Source organism: Monocercomonoides exilis, assembly GCF_001643675.1.
Source record: "Monocercomonoides exilis strain PA203 chromosome Unknown scaffold10-1930038, whole genome shotgun sequence".
In the NCBI taxonomy this organism is placed as follows: Eukaryota; Preaxostyla; order Oxymonadida; family Polymastigidae; genus Monocercomonoides; species Monocercomonoides exilis.
This window is the reverse complement of record NW_027150555.1, coordinates 1,849,238-1,867,254: the sequence shown is the minus strand read 5'-3', so window position 1 is coordinate 1,867,254 and position 18,017 is coordinate 1,849,238. Positions and strand designations below refer to the sequence as shown.

Sequence of the window (18,017 nt, the reverse complement as noted above, 5' to 3'; positions counted from 1 at the left end):
TGCAGAAAAGAAAACGAGAAAAATAGTGTTGGAATTATCATTTATCTAATAGATTATTTATTAATGTTACTCATTTTGAAGTTATTTTTGAAGTTATTTTTGAAAGCCTTTCATGTTTCCTTTCCTGCAATTTTCGTTGTTCTTCCAAATTTTTGCTTTTTCATTTGTAACTTTCACTATTTTTATTGAGCTTTGAGACAATAGAAGGTGTAAGGATTTTTGTGACAATTTTACCAGAAAATATTTTAAACAAACAGAATTTTATCACAAATGTAATAAAAAGAAAAGCCAGTCAATCTTTATTGACTAGGTGAAGTGACACAAAGATAACAACAATCAACAAATTCCGAACATTTCTAACAATTTTATTTCTCCTAAAATTTTCACATTTTTATTTTTTTCATCTCCTAATTCTTCTTCTTCTCTTTCTTGTTCCTTGGCTTTTGTGGTGAATCTGAGTTAGCCTGTTTCAGAAGTGTCGAAAACTTCTCAATCACCATCCGCCCATTCGACAGGTATTCGTGCTGCTGCTCTGCTTGCAGCTTCTTCGGGCGGGGCTTCGCTTTTGGCTTCGGCGCAGCAAACTCTGCCCTTTCACTTGCTGCTCTGCCAACAGCCATCGCTGAGGAAGTGACTCCATATGGATACGAGGCCCTTTCCTCAGACGGGGCACGGGCTGTAAGTGAAGAGAGGGAAGAGACAGAGGGAGAAGGAGAAGGAGGACGGCCGAGCGATGGCCCAGTGACAGACGAGGGAGAGCGCAGAGACAAAGCAGGGTGGGATGTGGATGACAGAGGCTGCTGTGAAGCAGGGAGTGAAATCTGAGAGAGGGGAACAGAAGACATATAGGGCTGCTCAAAGACTGCAGACTCGTTGTAGCCGAAGAAAGAGCAGCGAGCCGTCTGCTGTCTGTCAATACGCGCAAACAGCATCACCAGCATCTGCACAAACGAGTGGCGTGTCTCTCTGCGCGGGAAGAGGGCACACAGCCAGGACTTGATAGGCACAGGCTTGTAGCTGAGATAAGAGGCAGAGGAGGAGGTGGCAGCGAGTGAGTTGTGGAGCGGAGTGAAGAAGGGCAGTCTGCGGTGGCTGTGGCTGTGTCCGTGCCGATTGAACTGGCTGTGCTGCAGCTGAGTGGCGGAAGGGGCAGAAGGCGCAGAAGGAGGAGAACGAGGCGGGCGGCGAGCAAAGGGAATGGAAGGAGAGGCAGAGGAAGAAGGGGTGGGAGAAGGTGTGGTGGATGGAGAGACAGACGGGGTTGGGTTGCGTTCAGGCGAGGAAGAGTAAGAAGAGTCATCAGAAGGAAAGTTCTTGTCGTGCTCTTCAGATGAGGTGGATGTGTCGAATGTGACTGGTGAAGTGTCGCTGTCTTCAATGCAGTAGGCAGATGAAGAGGAAGAACGAGATGAGGAGGAGGAAGAAGAAGAACGGGAAGAAGAGGACGAGGAGTCGCGTTTGGATGAATCAGGCTTTTTGGAAGAGAGAAGAGCGATTGTCTTGTTGGAGGCGACGTGTGAGTTAGGCTGGTTGGAATAGGAAAGATAAGGCTGGGAAGAAGAGCAGGTGCCGTTAGCAGGATGAGAGGAAGGAAGGTAGAAGATGGAGGAGTTGCGGTAGAAAAGAAGGAAAGGCAGGTCAGCTGGGCATTTTGTGCCGATGTGGAACAAGAAGGAGCAGTCGGTGATGTTCTGGAAGGCGTTTGTTTTGGTCAGAGAGGGGAGAAGAGGAGCAGGAAGAGGCACAACATTTGACAGAGGAAGCAGACTGCGAGGCAGTGCAGGCAGAAGAGAGCGTTTGAGAAGCACTTGAGAAGGAGAGGAGGAGGAATACGAAGCATACGAAGAGGATTGGGGTTGACGGCGAAATGAAGATTGAAATGAAGAAGAAGAAGAAGAAGAAGAACCTGACTGAGATGACTGAGAAGAAGAGGAAGAAGCAGAAGAAGAAGAGGAAAGCGAAGAAGGAGATGATCCAACTGAATATCCAGAGGAGACGAGGGAGGCAACAGAGTTTGTGAGCGAAGAGATGGCAGAGGCTGTTGAGATGTTAGAGGAATGGAATGAGGGAAGAGAGCCGATGTCTGGGTGATAGTCGCTGAATGAAGAAGTCATGGCAGCCAATGAAGCATCGAGTGAGGAGGTGTCGGTGAGGCACATGGAAGGTGGGGCGACTGAGTAATGAAGAGGAGAAAGAGGAGCGCCGAAGGAAGACGGGGAAGAAATGGCAGACAGCTGCGGGGTGTGGCCGTCAGCAGAAGAAGTGGTCGGCTGGAAGCTGAGGGCAAACGGAGGGATTCTGCCAGAGGCGATGAGAGATGGATGGTCCACACGAAGGTTGCCTGGCTGAGGGTACTTGTGCCAGTCGTGGATGAGTGGCAGGACTTCGTTGCGGAGTGGCGTGTCGTCGTCTGCGAAGAAGAAAGAAGGAAACATGAAGGAAGGCGCGATTGGATAGAGTGGGTCGATTCCGCTGCGTGTGGGGATCTCGAAGGGTGAAGTGGAGGAGGAGTTCTGAGAGGAAGAGGAGGAGGAAGAAGAAGAGGATGATGACGAGGACGAGGAAGAGGAAGAAGAGGAAGACGATGAAAAAGCAGCCAAAGAAGCAGCAGATGGTGTGGGAAGATACGATGAAGTGACGTTGATGTGTGATGGAAGAAAATACATTGAGTATGCAGACGACCTCAAGTTCTGTGAAAGAGCTGAAGATGAGCCGTAAGCAGCTGGAAGTGAAGGAGATCTGGTTTGATCCAAACGAGACGCGAGAAACGGAGTTGAGAGCTGGACGCCCGGGATGACCCACATCGAGCGCTTGATCTTGTCTCGTTCGGGGTCGCTTGCCATGAAGTTCTCCCAGAACCACGCCAGCTGGTTGGGGAAACGCGGCTGGTATTTGAAGTTGTAGATGGAGAATGTCCAGAAGTGAGTGCCTGCTATCTCTATGCCTCCCCACATCTGTACTTCCTTCTCGCCTCTCTTCTTCTTCATGCAGATGGATGAGTCATTCAATGGGAACATCGGTGGCAGTCTGATTGTTGTGACTTGGCTGGTCAGATCAGACGAGGACTGTGCATTTTCCTTCTCCTTCTCTTTCCCTTCTGCTCCTTTCGCTCTGTCTGTTCTGTCTGCCCATTCGTCGCCTCTCTCGCTGTCTCTGTCCTTCCTTCCTCGTCTGTCGCTGTTTGCACTCACAACCCGATCGCCCAGGTGCTTCCTCCTCTCCATCATCTTCCCAGACCCTTTCTGTTCACTTGCCTCATCCGTCTGCCCTGAGGACGATGCGGAGCCTCCCAAAGAAGCAGAGCCACTGCCTCCTCCTCCGCCACTTCCTCCACTGCTACCCATTCCACCACCACTGCCTCCGCCAATTCCTCCACTTCCTCCTCCACCAGAAGCCGATCCGCCAAAGGCGAATGAAGGTGATTGGAGTGCACTGTAGCCAACAGTCTCAGTCAGTGCTTTAAATGGTGGAATTTCCAAAAGTGCATTTGTTTGTTCAAACAGCGGAGCAACACTTCGAATGTGTGGAGAAGAGATATGCATTTCACTTGCCTGCTGTGCCAGGGATGCACTGATGGCTGAGTTTGGTGGGGCGGAAGAGGCACCAGACTGTTCAGAAAGACCCACAAGACACGAGGCTACGTCTGAAAGCGCAGCCACAGCAGCGTCTGCGTTCTCTTCAAACAAATCTTCTCTCTGTGCCACAAACGAGTCCAGTGCCAGCACCTCCAATATGGGCTTCTTCTTCGCCTGCTGGTCGATGCGGATGACAAACGGCACACCTTCAGCAGCAGCTGCGCTCATTGCAGAGTGCATTTGCTGCGGACCAAAGAGCGGGATGGTGGTTGGGAGCAGGTAGTCCCACAGGCAGCCAGCCACAAAGACAGCGTGGCAGTACGACGATCGGCTGTCAGAAGCAGTCACAATCTGGTGGCGCAGGAGAGAAGAGGGCATCGGCATGGCTGGGTGGAAGAAAGGAGCGAGTCGGTTCAGCACCAGCTGCACACCTGCTGCACAATGCGACACCCGCCCGTATATCTCCTCAGCAGGGAATAAGTTCGCCTTTGCAGAAACAGATTTGTCTCTTCGTTCGTGTTTGAGTGGCATCAGCGCAGAAACTGGCTGACCCTTTGCCAATGTCTTGTTCATTGGCGGTGTAATATTCACTTTAGAATCTCCTGTTTTATCACCCAATGCATTCATTCCTCCACCACCACCGCCACCTGCTCCTCCTTCTCCTCTTCCAGCTGTCGCACTCATCCCAACAGCTGTTGTGCTGTCTTCTTCCATCGCACTGGAACCAAGTCTTGTTTCTCTGCCTCTCTCACTCGCTCCTCCAAATGTGCCTGACGACTGCCCACTCAGCCCAATCGCTGATGTTGCCGAGGCAGCTGCTGCATTCGTTACTGCTGCATTGCCAGCGGTGCTTGCAATCGTCGGAATCTCTGCTGTCGAATAAATCCGCTCCAGCGCTTTCCCATCTCCCTGTGCAGTGAGCATGAACCCCATTCCTGCTCTTCCCTTTCCACGTCCCCTGGCTTTTCCTCTGCCCATGTAGCTTTTTCCTCCTCCGCCTCCTCCTCTTCCTCCCTTCTCATCATCCTCATCATCATCTGTGCCGTATATCCACAGCATCGGGTCAGACAGCTGTGTCGTGTCAGCACGTGAGAGATAAGTCACCAACGAGTCATAAAATCCTCCTGTCCCAACAACCAAACACCCTTCGTTCTCGTTCCACTGCCTGTGTCTGACGCTGATCTCGAAGCAGAGCCCGCACCTGTACGGCACATCGCCTGCGAAGAGAGGGTCGAAGATGAATGACTCGGGGGAGATGGACAGCAGCTCGCACCACGCCATCAGCTGTTCGACTTCGCAGCAGGCGCGGATGAGAGCGTGGCGAGGCGCAGCATCGACAATCCGGTTGGCGAACTTGTGCAGATGGCCCAAAGCAACTTTGACGGAGCCGCTGAACTTGCTGCGCCGGTCGCAGAGGAGGTTGAAGAGGTCGTTGCCGATCAGCTGGCGGAAGGCCCGCACAGCTGTGGGGGAAGGTCCATTGGTGGTGGGGAAGAGGATGGAAGGTGCATCAGAGGAGGAAGAAGAGGAAGCTGAAGAAGAAGAAGAAGAAGAAGAAGAAGAAGATGTCGATGAAAAAGAACCAGAATGTGAGGAAGAAGCATTTGAACGTATACGACCTCCGTTGGTGCTATTGCGAGGAAGAGAAGACAAGAAGCTGTCAGCAGATGAAGCAGATTGCAAGGCAATGATTGTTGACAATGGAACTCCACAGCTCTGTGCAACAAGAGCAGCAATGGATGTGTGTCCCAGGCGGATGGTGATGATGACAGAGGAGCGCTGCTGGCAGAGGGAGAGGATCATCTTGACAGTATCAATACCAACACGAATGCACTCAGCCAGCTGAAGTGTGGCGGGGATAACATCGAAGGCGGTCTCGAAGGGAAGAATGGCTGGAACAAGGGAGGAAGAAGAGGAAGAAGAGTTGGCGGAAGAGAAAGAGGAAGAAGAAATAGAAGAAGAAGATGATGCAGAAGACAAAGATGCAGCCGACAATGACTGATTGATTGAGCCAGCTCCACCGCTTCCTCCACGCTGCATCTCGTCTGATGCCATTCTTGTGCTCTTCTTCCCTTCTTCACGTTTGGATGTGCCATCAAAGCCAGCTGACGCTCCTCCTCCTTTCGACTTCCTTATAACTCTGTTGATGCTGCTCCCTCTCTGCCTTATACGAGCCAGTGTTGAGCACACCACCACATCAAATGAGCACACCAGCTGTTCTTCTGCCACTGGCACAAAGCAATTTATCCCTCCTCCGCTGCCTCCACTATTTCCTCCTCCAAACTCTCCCGCTGCATCTGCTCTTCCTATTCTCTCCTCGCTCTTCCTCGGCACCCACACACGATCCACATCAAACCTTCTGATTGCTCCGACCTGCTTCAAGATGTGAGGAAGATCTGCTGCAAATGGAGTGACAAGATCAGGTCTGAGAGAGACAAGTGCACCAGAAGGCGCCAGAAACTCGTATGAAGGCACAGAATGAGGCAGCTTCACTGAGGGAAACAGGATTGGCGAGGGGATGTGCCTTGCGCCATGGAGCTCGCAGATGAAGGAGGCGATACGAGAAAGAGCTGGCCAGCACACTTTTGAGGGAGAAGGGACAGTCAGCCCCAGCGGCACAGCTGAAGGCATCCCAACACCAGGCGCTGTGCGGCGGCCGTCTGGAGTGAAGGAGAAGCCATAGCTCAAGGGAGTAACATAGAGAGAGTTCGCTTTTTCGGTGAGTGAGAGAAGAGAAGTGGAGGAAGAAGAGGAAGGTGAGGAAGAAGAAGATGGAGGAAGCAGGGCAGCGTTCGATAAGATGTCTCCCTTCTGTCTCTTTGTGATCTTCTGCTTCGTCAGCATTGTTGCGGCGTATGTGTGGAGTGCTGTTGGGTGTGTGAACATCGTGCGGAGCATGTCTGTTCTGAACGAAGAGCGCGGGTCAGTCACATTCCGCAGCGCCTTCGTGAGACTCTTGTCTGCAGTGAATGGAGGGAGGAATGGATGGTTCAGCAGCTCATTCGACGAAGGTCTTTTGTCTGGATCAGGGTCGAGCAGCTGCTGAAGGATGAGGTATTGCCTCGGGTATTCCTTCGAGAAGTCCGGTGGGAAGATGCGCTGCCGCACATTCAGCAGCTTCTCCCTCCTCTCCTGTGCAGTTGTGATGTTCTTCGAGTAAAATATCTCAAACAGAATGATTCCCAACGAGAACATATCGAACTTCTCATCATAATGTCCCTCTTTCCCTTCGGGTGGAATGTAATAAGGTGTCCCCACATTCCTCGTGCGCTCTGGCCGTTTCATTTCGGAGTCGCTCAGATCGTCTTCGTCACCACTGCCAAAGACGTCTGCATCGTCTGTGTCATTGTTGCTGAGGAAGGAGTTGTGTGAGCCATCTGAAGAAGAAGAGGAAGAAGTGGAGGAAGAGGATGAGGACGAATCAGAATCAGAATCAGAAGAAGAGGAAGGAGAAAGAGATGAGTCTAAATGTGCATCGTCATCGCTTCTTCCTCTGTTTCTGCCTCTTCCTCGTCCACCTCCGCCATTCGCCTGATTCTTTCTTTTCTCTTTCTTCTTCTGCTTCCTCTTCCTCTTCGACGACACCGCCAGCCCAAAATCTCCGATCTTGATAACGTTGTCTGAGTTCACAAAGATGTTCGGAGGTTTCAAATCTCTGTGAATAATGCGGAATGAATGGATGTGTGCCAATCCTTCCACAATCTGCTGGAAGATCGACCAAAGCACATCGTCTGGGGCTTCCCTGTGCTCAGCCAGCCAGCCGTCGAGTGTTTGGTTGGGACAATACTCCATCTGAATGAAGAGCGTCATCCCGTGCTGCCCTGACCGGCGCTGAAGAGAATCTGCTTTCTTCGCCAGCCGTCCCATCCTCTTCTTCTTTTGCTGCTGCTGCTGAAGAAAACGGAGCTGATGTTGGTGTTGAAGTTGCTGCTGTTGCTGCTGTTGTTGTTGGAATTGGCATTGATTCTGATGAGGAGTCTGAAATAGTCTGTTTTGTGTGGCTGTTCTTTGACTGTTCTTCGCATTCCCTTCCTTTGCCATGCCTTTCCTCTTATCATCTGGTCCAATAACAGTCGAAGCCAAAGAAGAAGTTGAAGAAATAGAAGAAGGTGCAACTGAAAGAGCACTGGGAGAGATGCGTGTGGATGTCTGGTGCGACACACGAGGCGGCTGGGGCTGAGGAGCACAGCTTGTGTTGAGGATGGAAAAGGCGTTGCGACGAAGTGCAGAAGAAGAAGAAGAAGATGATGATGATGAAATGGATGAGCCTGATTTTTTGTCTTTTGTTTGTCTGATAGGAACAGGCTGATAAAGAGAAGAAGGCTCCTCCTCTTCATCTTCATTACCATCCTTCACATCTTCTTCTTCTTCTTCGTCTGCCTCTCTTTTCATTTGTGTGCTTGCTGTCTCATTCGACCGCAGCAGCGACGTCTGGCGGAGTGGAGCAGGGGCAATGGAAGAGAAGGAGTTCGGAGAAGAGGCAGTGGCCGAGGAAAAAACAGCGTGTGGATCGAAGATTTGCGAAGTGCCGGGGGACAGTGCGATGGCTGAGGTGGAAGGAGAGGAGGAGATTGGGATGCGGGACTCAGAGGGAGAAGAAGGGGTGAGTATTTGCTGGTGGTCGGAGGAGGAGTAGATGGAAGACATGCCCCAGAGAGAGGGAGAAGAGGGGGAGAGGCCATGGGGAGAGGCAGAAGTGAGTGTGGGTGATTGGGTATTATGCTCTACTGCTGTTGCTGCTGTTGATGATAATGATAATGATAATGATAATGATGATTGGTTTGTTGATATAGGCTCCGGATGTGGCTGGGGTTCATTCTTCTTCTTCTGTCTCTTTTGGGGCATTGCAAAATCAGTCGTGTTTGGAGCAGCTGGAGGTGATGCAAATGTCGTGCTGCCTTGTTTGCCTTTGGCTGAAGATGATGTCTTGTCGCTTTCAAAGTTCTGTTTGGTGTTTCTTTGTGTCGATGAAGAGATGTTTGAAGGGGGTGTTGTTGGAGGAGTAGCCACTTTTGCTTTGGCAGGCGATGAATCTGCAGATGAATAAGAAAGCTGGCTGTTATTCTTTTGTGGGCTTTTTTGCTGCGCTTTTGCTTTTCCCTTTGAAGAAGCAGGAGAATTCTGCTGATGTTGCTGTTGCTGCTGCTGTGATTGTGTCTGTGATTGTGATTGATTTGTCTTCCCAGTCATTTTCTTTTCTCTTTCACTCATCGAATCACTGACTGTATTATGATTATGATTATGATTATGATTATCGGCTGATTGAGGCGATGTCACATTGTTCTGCCCTTCTTTCTTCTTCCCTTTCTGTTTGGGTGTTTGTGCTGCTTGTGATGCCTGATTCTGAATGGACGTTTGTTTATTTTGTGCTCCTTTCCCCTTCTTCTGCTCATTTTTCTGCTTCTTCCCTCTTTTCGACTTTTGCATCGAATAGCTGCTTCCTTCACCTGCCTTTTCATCCTCGCTGTATTTACTATAACTCCCATAACTATCTTCTCCATCTCCTTCTCCTTCCTCCTCTTCCTCATCTCCTTCATCCTCATCATCATCATCAGTACCTCCTCTGCGTGACTGTCTGTATGCGTCTCTTTCGTCCAAGTCCAGTTCTTCTTCTTCCAAATGCCTCTCTAATTCCCTCACGCTCTCATCATCAATGGCCTCTTCATAATATCTCGCTTTCTTTGACCCTTTCCACGTGGTTGGAGAACGCGCTGGTTCGTGATAGAAAACATGGAGTGAGTGAGGAAGGGTGTCTTTGGATGAAGAATGAGAAGATGAATGAGAGGAGGAAGAAGAAGCAGATGTTGACTTAGATGCAGAAGAAGAAGAAGAAGTAGTGGAAGATGATAAAATATTCGATGAAGAACGAGCAAGATTCGTCTTTTGTGTTGATTTCTGGTTTCCCTTTTGTTGTTGTGGTGTCTGTTTAGAGGGAGATGGACGAGCAGCAGGAGAATTGGCTGTTTGCTTGCTTTTCGGCTTCGGATTCGATTTTGCTGTTGTTTTGGGCTTTTGAGAAACAGAATCCCAGTCTGAAGAAGAAGAGAAAGAGGAAGAAGAAGAAGAGGAGGAGGAGGAAGAATCTGAATCTTCACTGGAAAGAGAGGAAGGGGTAGAGGATTTGGCAACAGAAGAGGAAGAAGTTGTGGTTGTTGACATGGATGTGGATGATGCTGTTGATGTTGATGAAACAGAAATTGTGCTGCAGCTCATTGAAATGTCTCCTTTCTTTGGGAATGCGCCTTTTTTGGCTGTTTGGTTCTGCTTAATAGGAGAAGAAGTAGAAGAAGGAGGAGGAGATTTCTTCTGTTTGTTGTTTGCCTTGTTATTTGCTGATGCCTTTGTTTGAGAACGAGGAGAAGGAGAAGGTGAAGGTGATAGAGAGGGAGAAGGAGAAGGAGAAGGAGATGCAATAGAAGAGTCGTGATCAAACACAATAGAGAAGTCAAAGCTGTCTGATGCATTTGTCGTGCTCAGCGCAAGTGATGCTGTTTTCCCTTGTTTTTTCGAAGAAGAATTTCCCTTCTGCCGTATAGCTGTGACGTTGTCGTTATCTTTGCCATTGTAATTGCCTTTACCATCCTCCCTCTCATCATCTTCTTCTTCATCTTCTGTCTCGCTGTCATCATAAATTGTCTCCTCATCCATTCTAATCGCTGTTGACTCCACAGGCACCCCTTTCCCTCCTTTCCCTCTCTTCCCTTCATTCCCCACATTCCTCACTGTCCCATCACGATACACAGACGCCCCCTTCCCCAGCATCGTTTGATAACGTGCTGTTCTGCCCATTCTGCCGCCTGCTCCATTCCCATCGCTCTCTTCTGAGTAACTCCAGCTGTCATCATCATCACCACCACCTCCTCCTCCTCCTCCACTTCTGTCTCTTCCTCTCCCTCTTCCTCTCCCCCTTCCTCCTTCTCCCTCTCCTCCTCCATTGCGTGAGTGTGCTGGGTAGATGCTGCTGAAGTTGCCAAGCTCGTCCCACTCCCCCGTTGACGACTCAGACACTCCTCCTTTCCTCCTCACTGTGTCCTCCCCCGGCCGCGCAAACATAATCACATTCCCTTCCTTCTCCCTCATCCTCTTCCCTCCCGCTGCAATCGGCGACGACTTCTCATCCATTTCTGAGTCGCTCTCCTCATTCACCTTCAGAATGTGTGCCAATGTGCCGTCCACTTCCTCCAGCCAGCACTGAAAATACCTCACCACATTCTCGTGCGACATCTGCGACAGCGTCCGGATCTCTCTCATGTAGTTCTTGTTCTTGTTCCGCACCCCTTTCCCTTCCAGCGGAATCGTCTTCACCGCATACACCCTGTGGTCCAGGCGGTTCTTCGCACGGTACACTTTTCCGAATGCGCCTGCTCCAATAATCGACTTTAGATCGAAGTTCTGCAGGAAGAACGAGCGGGAAGACGGGGAAGACGAAGGCGGGGGAGAAAGAGGTGTTCTGTTTGTGGCAACAGTCGGGGCAGGTGACACAGTTGAGAATGTGTTGCATTTTGTGCCACTGGGTGTGGTATTCCTTTGCTGCTGCTGTGTTAGGCGGTTGGAGTATGTCTGGGCATTGGACTGCCGCTCTTTCTCGGCTGCGGAGTGGATGATGCTCTTCACAAGATAGCGGATGGAGTTTGCCATTGATGGGTGCAATGTTGATGAGGATGAGGAAGATGAAGAAGAGGAAGAAGAGGAAGAAGAAGAAGAAGAAGAAGAAGAAGAAGAAGAGGAAGATGATGATGATGATACCAAATAGGATGTTGCGGTTGATGATGTGGTTGCTGTGTTTGAGGTTAATGCTGAGGCTGTTCCGGAAGAAGTGGCTGAAAGCATAAGAGAATTGTTGTCTCCTGTCAGAAGATCCTCCACATTCTGCCCGAGACACTCAGCGGCCTCCTTCGCAACCTGCTGGAGCAGTTCATTGGTACTCTGTTGTTGTTGTTGCTGCTGCTGTTGTTGTTGAATCTGTTGTTGTATCTGTTGCTGTTGGGGATTTGGCTCACTAAACCTCACTGGCATGTTCTGGCTCGTCTGCAGCAGAGGACGAAGAGGAGACGACGAATTGGAATTGGAATTGGCATTGGCTGACAGTGACGATGGGCCAATTGAAGACTCGCCTGGTGAATTGGGTGCGTGTCCGCCGTAAACCGAGCTCAGCATCGACAGCATGCCTGCACTCCCCGACGCATACTGCACCGACGGCGGGGTGCCCATCCCTGGCCGGCTCCAGCTCATTGCCCCGTACACCGACGCAAACCCTGTTACGTCTGCAGAGTCCCCAGCACCTCCGCTCGATGTGCTCTGGTCGAAGCGCCTCTCACCGTAGATCGACCCGTCCAGCAGATGCCGCGCATCAGAGCTGTTGCTGGGCGACTGTCCCATCATACTCTGGTTCCACTCACTTCTGTTGTTGCTGCTGCTGTTCGCATATACATCGGGCATTCTGCTGCCTGCTGATGAAGAAGAAGCATAAGACATGCTCTTTTGGTAGTTCATGCCTGCTCCATTAGGAGATGGATAAATCGCATCTCCATACAGCTGATTGTTCCCCTGCTGTTGCATCTGCTGGTAATTCGAAGAGATGACAGAACTGAACGAAGACTCAGCCTGTCTCAGGCTAAACTGACTGCTCTGCTGAATGTTTTGTGCTGGAATGGGCTGTGGAGGCGTGGTGGGCGGTGAGATCGGAGGAGATATGGGCGGAGAGCGCAGATGCACTGGGACAAAAGGCTGGGCATTGACAGACAAATTCGACGGAGGTGTGAGTGAAGGGATCGGAGCACCAGAAGAAGAAGAAGAAGTGGCAGAAGGAGAGGTTGCAGAAGGAGAAGTAGCAGCAGGTTGAGCATGAGAGAAAGTTGGAGTGGAGATTGGCACAGTGGACGTGTGTGGATACGGCACTACCTTGTGATGTTGCTCATCGTCTGTGGTTGATTGCGCTGTGCTTCGAGAATCTTCGCTGGTGATGCTCTCATCTTCTTTGTCTTGCAATGATCGGGTCTTTTCAGATACGCCAATAGAAGAGGCAATGTCCTTCAGTGTAGGTTGGAAAGGAACAAGAGGGTTGTGTGTTAAACGCTTGCTTTTTTTCTGTTTGTTGCCTTGTTTTGATTCGAAGCTGTTGCTCGTCTCTGAATCCAGACTTGAATCAGTGTCAGAATGATCGGTTGAATCAGAAGATAACTCACTTTCAGAAGTTGTGGATTGCATGTCTTCTTCATCTGCTTGTTTCGCTTTTGTGGATGTTGCGTGTGCTACCGGTTGTTGTGCTTGATGCTTTGCAGCATTTATGACTGGCTTCTTTGCGACTTCCCAATCGCTGCTTGATGTGCTCTCATCTTGGCTTGCGCTTTCTTCGTGGTTGCCGTGTTTAACTTCTATTTTTCCTTTTTCGTTCAATGCAAATGAAGGTGAAGATTTGGGGCTAACAGGAGCCGGAGTGGGTTCCTGAAAAGGTTTATGTGTAATTGGAGGAGGAGTTGAAGCCTTAATGCATTGAGGTATTTCTTTCTTTTCCCTGATCACTTCTGTAACGTTGTTATCAACGTTTGCTATCCGCTCTGGCAACACTTCAACTGTTTCATTGTATCCTATAAGTTCTGGTTCATATTTCTGCTGTCCTTTTTGTGCTGCTTTCTCTCTTTCTTCCATCGCTTTTGCTTCCATAAGAGTCATTTGCTCTTGAGTTGGTGCAGCACCATATAAATAATGGTCTATCGGTTTGACGTGTATAGCATTACGACTGAACATTTCTCTCTTTCTCCTTATATTTTCCTGGCGCTGAAGATCAGCTTTTTCTCTTTCATGAAAAAGATGTTCGTCATAAAGATTTGATTCTTCTTTATTCTTGCTCTGAAGAAAATATTGTGCTTGCACGTAGATGCCCCATAGCATTTCAGATCCGAGTAGAGGCTTTATAGCATGATTCATAACTTCTAAAAGTTGTTCTTGAGCAGTTTTTGATAATGAAGTGGAACTTTTTATGACAATTTCAGGAGATTGATCAGGATACGCTGGAGGTATGGTGAATAATACAGTTGCATTCACATAATTGCTTGTTTCATTTGTATGAGGTTTAATTGTTATACAAGCTTGATTCGGCTTTGGAAATGTTACATCCTTTCCCAATATGGCTGAAAGTACTATTTTTTCTGCTTCCCAACGATTCATATTGTTATTTTTCGCTATTGATACAAGCAGTTGTTGAGAAAACAGGATGTAATAATAATTATGTGATCTTAAACATTATTAGTTTTGAGAAAAAAAAGGCTTTTTCATAAACCATTTGTCTTCAATAAGAATGATTATTCACCACAAAATGTCAACAACAACATACCAAGTGAATTGAAATTTTGAATTTTGTGAATTTTCGATTACGGTATTTCACACAACATTTTGGATAAGCATTCACACATTGGAAATAATTTTTGAAAGAGAATTAGCAAACGATATGTCTTAACAATAAAGAGTTTTAAATTAGAACGGGAAATGAACAGCAAAACAAAAATAAAAGAAAGAAAGATAAATGTTTAGTCATCATCAAAGTAAACTTCTGCGGCTGGTGGTTTCATCTCAGCATCCAACTCCTCAATTGTTTCCTTTGCAACAACAAACTTCTCGTTTTCCTTGTTGTCGAGAAGAAGCAGAATACCCTGTTGCTTGTCTGTCCTGATGGGCTTGTATCTGGCCCTGGACTCAGCAATTGCAGCAGTCGAAGTGGGAGAAGCAGGAGAAGGAGATGTTGAAGAAGACGAAGACGAAGAAGAAGCTGAAGCAGAAGCAGAAGGAACAGAAGAAGATGACGGAGTCAGCTCAGCCTCATCCATCTCGCTTTTCGGCTCCGACGGCTCGTTTGAAGGGAAGACGATGTAGCGCTGTTGAAGTGGAACGACACGAGTGGGGTTGTCGAGAATATACAAGCCAGGGTGTATTGGATCAGGGATGTTCTTTGCCTCCTCTGCCTCTTTCTTTTCTCTCTCTTCTTTCTCCTTCTCTTCTTTCTCTTTTTCTTCTTTTTCTTTCTCTTCTTTTTCTTTCTCTTCTTTTATCTTCTTTTCGTCTGGTGTCATCATTGCCGACTTCTTCTTTGTGACTGACAGCTCCACCGCCTTCTTCTTCTCCTTCGCTTTCTCCTTCTCTCTTTCTCTCTTCGGCGGATAGCCAAACTTGTCTGGAACCACACTGCACGCAAACGGGTATGATGGAATGCGCATTCTTGTGTCCACGCCAATCAGAGCTGTTGGGTTGAGCGCATACGACAGGAACAGTAGGAACGGGTGCCAGAACCAGAACTGGCTGAAGAGCGCCATCCCTGCAATAGCCCCGAGACGTGGCGTGTGCTCGGCGGTGAACAGGCGGAGAGCACAGTTTCGTCCACCTTATTTGTAAAAGAGAGAGAGAGAGAAAAAGAAAGAAAAGAAAGAAAGAAATATTCAAACAAAATGCATTTGTTATTGATAATAATTTTAAGTTTATAAAAAGATAAACAAACCAGCATTCATAACACCGATACCAATCATTGCACCAAACCGCGCCAGAACGTCTGCTTTCTTCTGCTCAATGACTTTCTTCAGCAGCGCATCGATGTCTTTGTACTTCGGGTCCTTCTCCGACTTCTCCATAAACACGAATCCCAGCCCAATGCACGCACACTCTCTCACAAACCCTTCTCTGTCCTCTGAAAGATGGATGAGCAGTCTTGTCGTCTCCATCGACGGCTTCCCCGCTGCTGAAAAGCCGAGTGCGAGTGCAGCGCCAGCTCTGATGTGCGGGTTGAACGAGTCACACAGCGCTCTCATCGAACGAGGGAACGAGTCATCTGCTTCGCTTCCCTCAGCATCTGCACCAGCAGACGTGTGGATGAGCCCCAATGAAACAACTGCCTGTCTCTGCACGTCTTTGTTGGGGTCAGTTGCTGCTATCTTAAACAGTCGCTGCACAATGTGCGGCTTCGGGCTGCCGATGTAGGCGAGCCCTGCTGTCAGGACACCTGCATACCTCAGCACAGCGTCTGTCTCTCCACACAGCTGCTCAATGCAGTGGTCAGCCACCTCCTGTTTCGTGGCACAGCACAGTGCAATGCCTATACCACACCCACGCCCTGTCTTCTCATGCGGTGTATTGCGTGCGTGCTGCATCAGCTCTTCCACAATGTCCATCCGCCCTGTTCCCAGCATCACCAGCCCCATCGCCACAGTCGCAGCCAGCCCTGAGTTCGGGTCGTCTTCCAGTGGAATGTCTCTCAAAAAGCTGAGCAGTCCTTCGTCGCCATTCGCCATGGCTGCACAGCCGAGTGCCAGGCACAGGCCGTGCTGATGGACAGCCTTGTTCGCAGAGAGTGGCACCACTTCCTGCATCGTCTGCAGCAGATACGGCACAAGCAGCGCCCCGCTCTCTCCATAAATCAGCGACAGCGCCAGCAGCCCACCAGCCTCTGAATAAGGAGATTCCGTCACTGGACCTCCTCCTCCACGTGCCTGTCTTGCGCCAGCAGGTTCCGAAACCAGCCGCTGCATTGCCTCTTCTGCACCTTTCTCAGCGCTGTTCCCGCTGTAGACGCTGAGCCCCTGCTGCGTCCTCCGCTCGTTCTCCCGCTGTGTCGCCTCCTCCGACAGCTTCATCGCGTTTGTCGCGTCTGTCGCTGGGAGAAACTGCTCGAGCAGTCGGAACGCCATCGCAGTGTGTCCAAAGTGCACCATGCCAAACGAGGCAGTGATGGTGAACTTCGACCAGTTCGATGCCTTCTGCAACCATTCCGTGTTTGCTCTGATGAACTCGTCGCAGATGGTGCCGTGCTCCATGATGGCGTGCGAGATCATCGCGCCTGTCATCAGCAGCGTGCTCAGCCGGTCGTTGCACGTCTTCAAGTCCTGCAGATCCATCGGGTCGGCCTCGTTGCGCGAGGAGAGGAACTTCAGATAGAGAAGAGTGGGAATTTCGCCTGAAATGACTGCCAGCAGCTCGTCAAAGCACACTTCAACAGGAGAATCTGAAGAAGGCGCTGAAGAAAGGATTGTTGATCTTGCATTTGCAAGCAATTTCCTGACACGCATGCGGAGTCCTTGTGTTCCACTTTCGTGTAGGTCGAAGGCAATCTGAAGTGCAGAAGCCAGAGATTTTTGGCTCTAAAAGCAATAGAAATGATGAATATTATCACAGAATTGGAAAATCGAATAGAAATAGATTAATAGTTTGAAAAAAAATTCACATTATAAAATTAAATAAAAAAAAGTGGAAACCCCTTCCTTTAGCAGTTCCATGAGAATGTTTGCAAGACGATCGCTGTCATCGAGAATTGTTAAGCAATGCGCAACAAAAAAGAAGTCTTTGGGCTTTTTAGCAATAATAGTTGTGTTTGAAGAACTCTCAATATCCATTGCTGACTCATCTTTCTCTTTTGGCTTTTCCTTCTCTCCTTCTGACTCTGAATCTGCCCCTTCGTTAGCCAAGTCAGCTAAAAGTTTCACAATTTGCAACTTGAATGCATAGCTGGTTACGTGATTCAAAGCAAGTCGAAGGCAATATTTCTTAAGATCGATTGAATGTTTAGCTGATTCATTGCCCGTCGAAGATGAAAAGACTGTTGGTTTCTGTTCTTCATGAGTTGCGCTTTCTCCTTTTCTAATACTTCTTTCGATAATATCAATTCTTCGGGCTTCGAATCCAAGGCCAATTATATCTTGATATTCTTCTTTTCTAATAAAATTATTTTGTGTATTTTTGAAAAATATATCACAATAAAAGAATCATACTCAAAGCTGTATTCAATAATCTTATCAAAAAGAGGTTCCAAAAATGGACTGATAAAAGTGAGTTCGTCAACTGGATCTTCGTCAACAACGTGCTGACGGTATTCTGTGTAACTTGTAATTGCCAAATCTTTTCACGAAGTCATCAAGAGATGAAATAAAATGTTTTGTAAGAAATAGCGCATACCAATTATTGTGGAGATGAATGGAGAACTAACTGTGAAGTCAAGAAGTTCCCCTGCATTTAACGCCCATTCTAATGCTTGTGGAAGCTTGTTTAAGTGATAATAAACCTCAAAAATAAAAAAAATCAAATGTTATAAATTATAGAATAACAAAGAAATAGATAAGGCTCACTTTTGACAGAAGCAATGATGCATTTTTCCGATCAATTTCAGGTAATGAATCGGAAGTGACCAATGAATTCCTTTAAATAATATCAAAAAAGCAAGTCAATAATTTAATAATAAATAATCCTGAATAAAACTATTTTTGCTTTTTTAAAGTTTCACACAATTTTGACATGAAAGGTTCGGAGGCTATTTCATGAAAAAAGGCCGGAACCAAAGGATGTAAAGCCTTAATTGTTGAAGCTTGTAGCTTAGGCTTGTTTGAAAGCAAGTTTGGCAAAATATCTGAAACAGTTACCCTCTGCATCAATATTTTGTTTTGATCAAAATACCTTAATGTTATATGA

General features: G+C 48.2%; 2 protein-coding genes across 2 annotated transcripts; both read right to left on the bottom strand.

The window, feature by feature from the left end:
• Positions 1 to 210: 210 nt before the first annotated feature.
• Positions 211 to 13,812, bottom strand: MONOS_6452 (putative Protein kinase RNA-like endoplasmic reticulum kinase-like A (PERK-like A)). The gene has a single exon (XM_067876688.1). It carries the CDS (start codon positions 13,740 to 13,742, stop codon positions 408 to 410), a length of 13,335 nt encoding a protein of 4,444 aa, XP_067732218.1. The 5' UTR covers positions 13,743 to 13,812; the 3' UTR covers positions 211 to 407.
• Positions 13,813 to 14,021: 209 nt separating this feature from the next.
• On the bottom strand, positions 14,022 to 17,999 carry MONOS_6451 (putative 26S proteasome regulatory subunit N2). Its single transcript, XM_067876687.1, has 7 exons — positions 17,835 to 17,999; positions 17,678 to 17,747; positions 17,508 to 17,613; positions 17,324 to 17,450; positions 16,811 to 17,267; positions 15,064 to 16,696; positions 14,022 to 14,949 (listed from the first exon to the last, which is right to left on the bottom strand). The coding sequence occupies exons 1-7, from the start codon at positions 17,975 to 17,977 to the stop codon at positions 14,102 to 14,104; spliced, it is 3,384 nt and encodes a 1,127-aa protein (XP_067732217.1). The 5' UTR covers positions 17,978 to 17,999; the 3' UTR covers positions 14,022 to 14,101.
• Between the last annotated feature and the right edge of the window lie 18 nt (positions 18,000 to 18,017).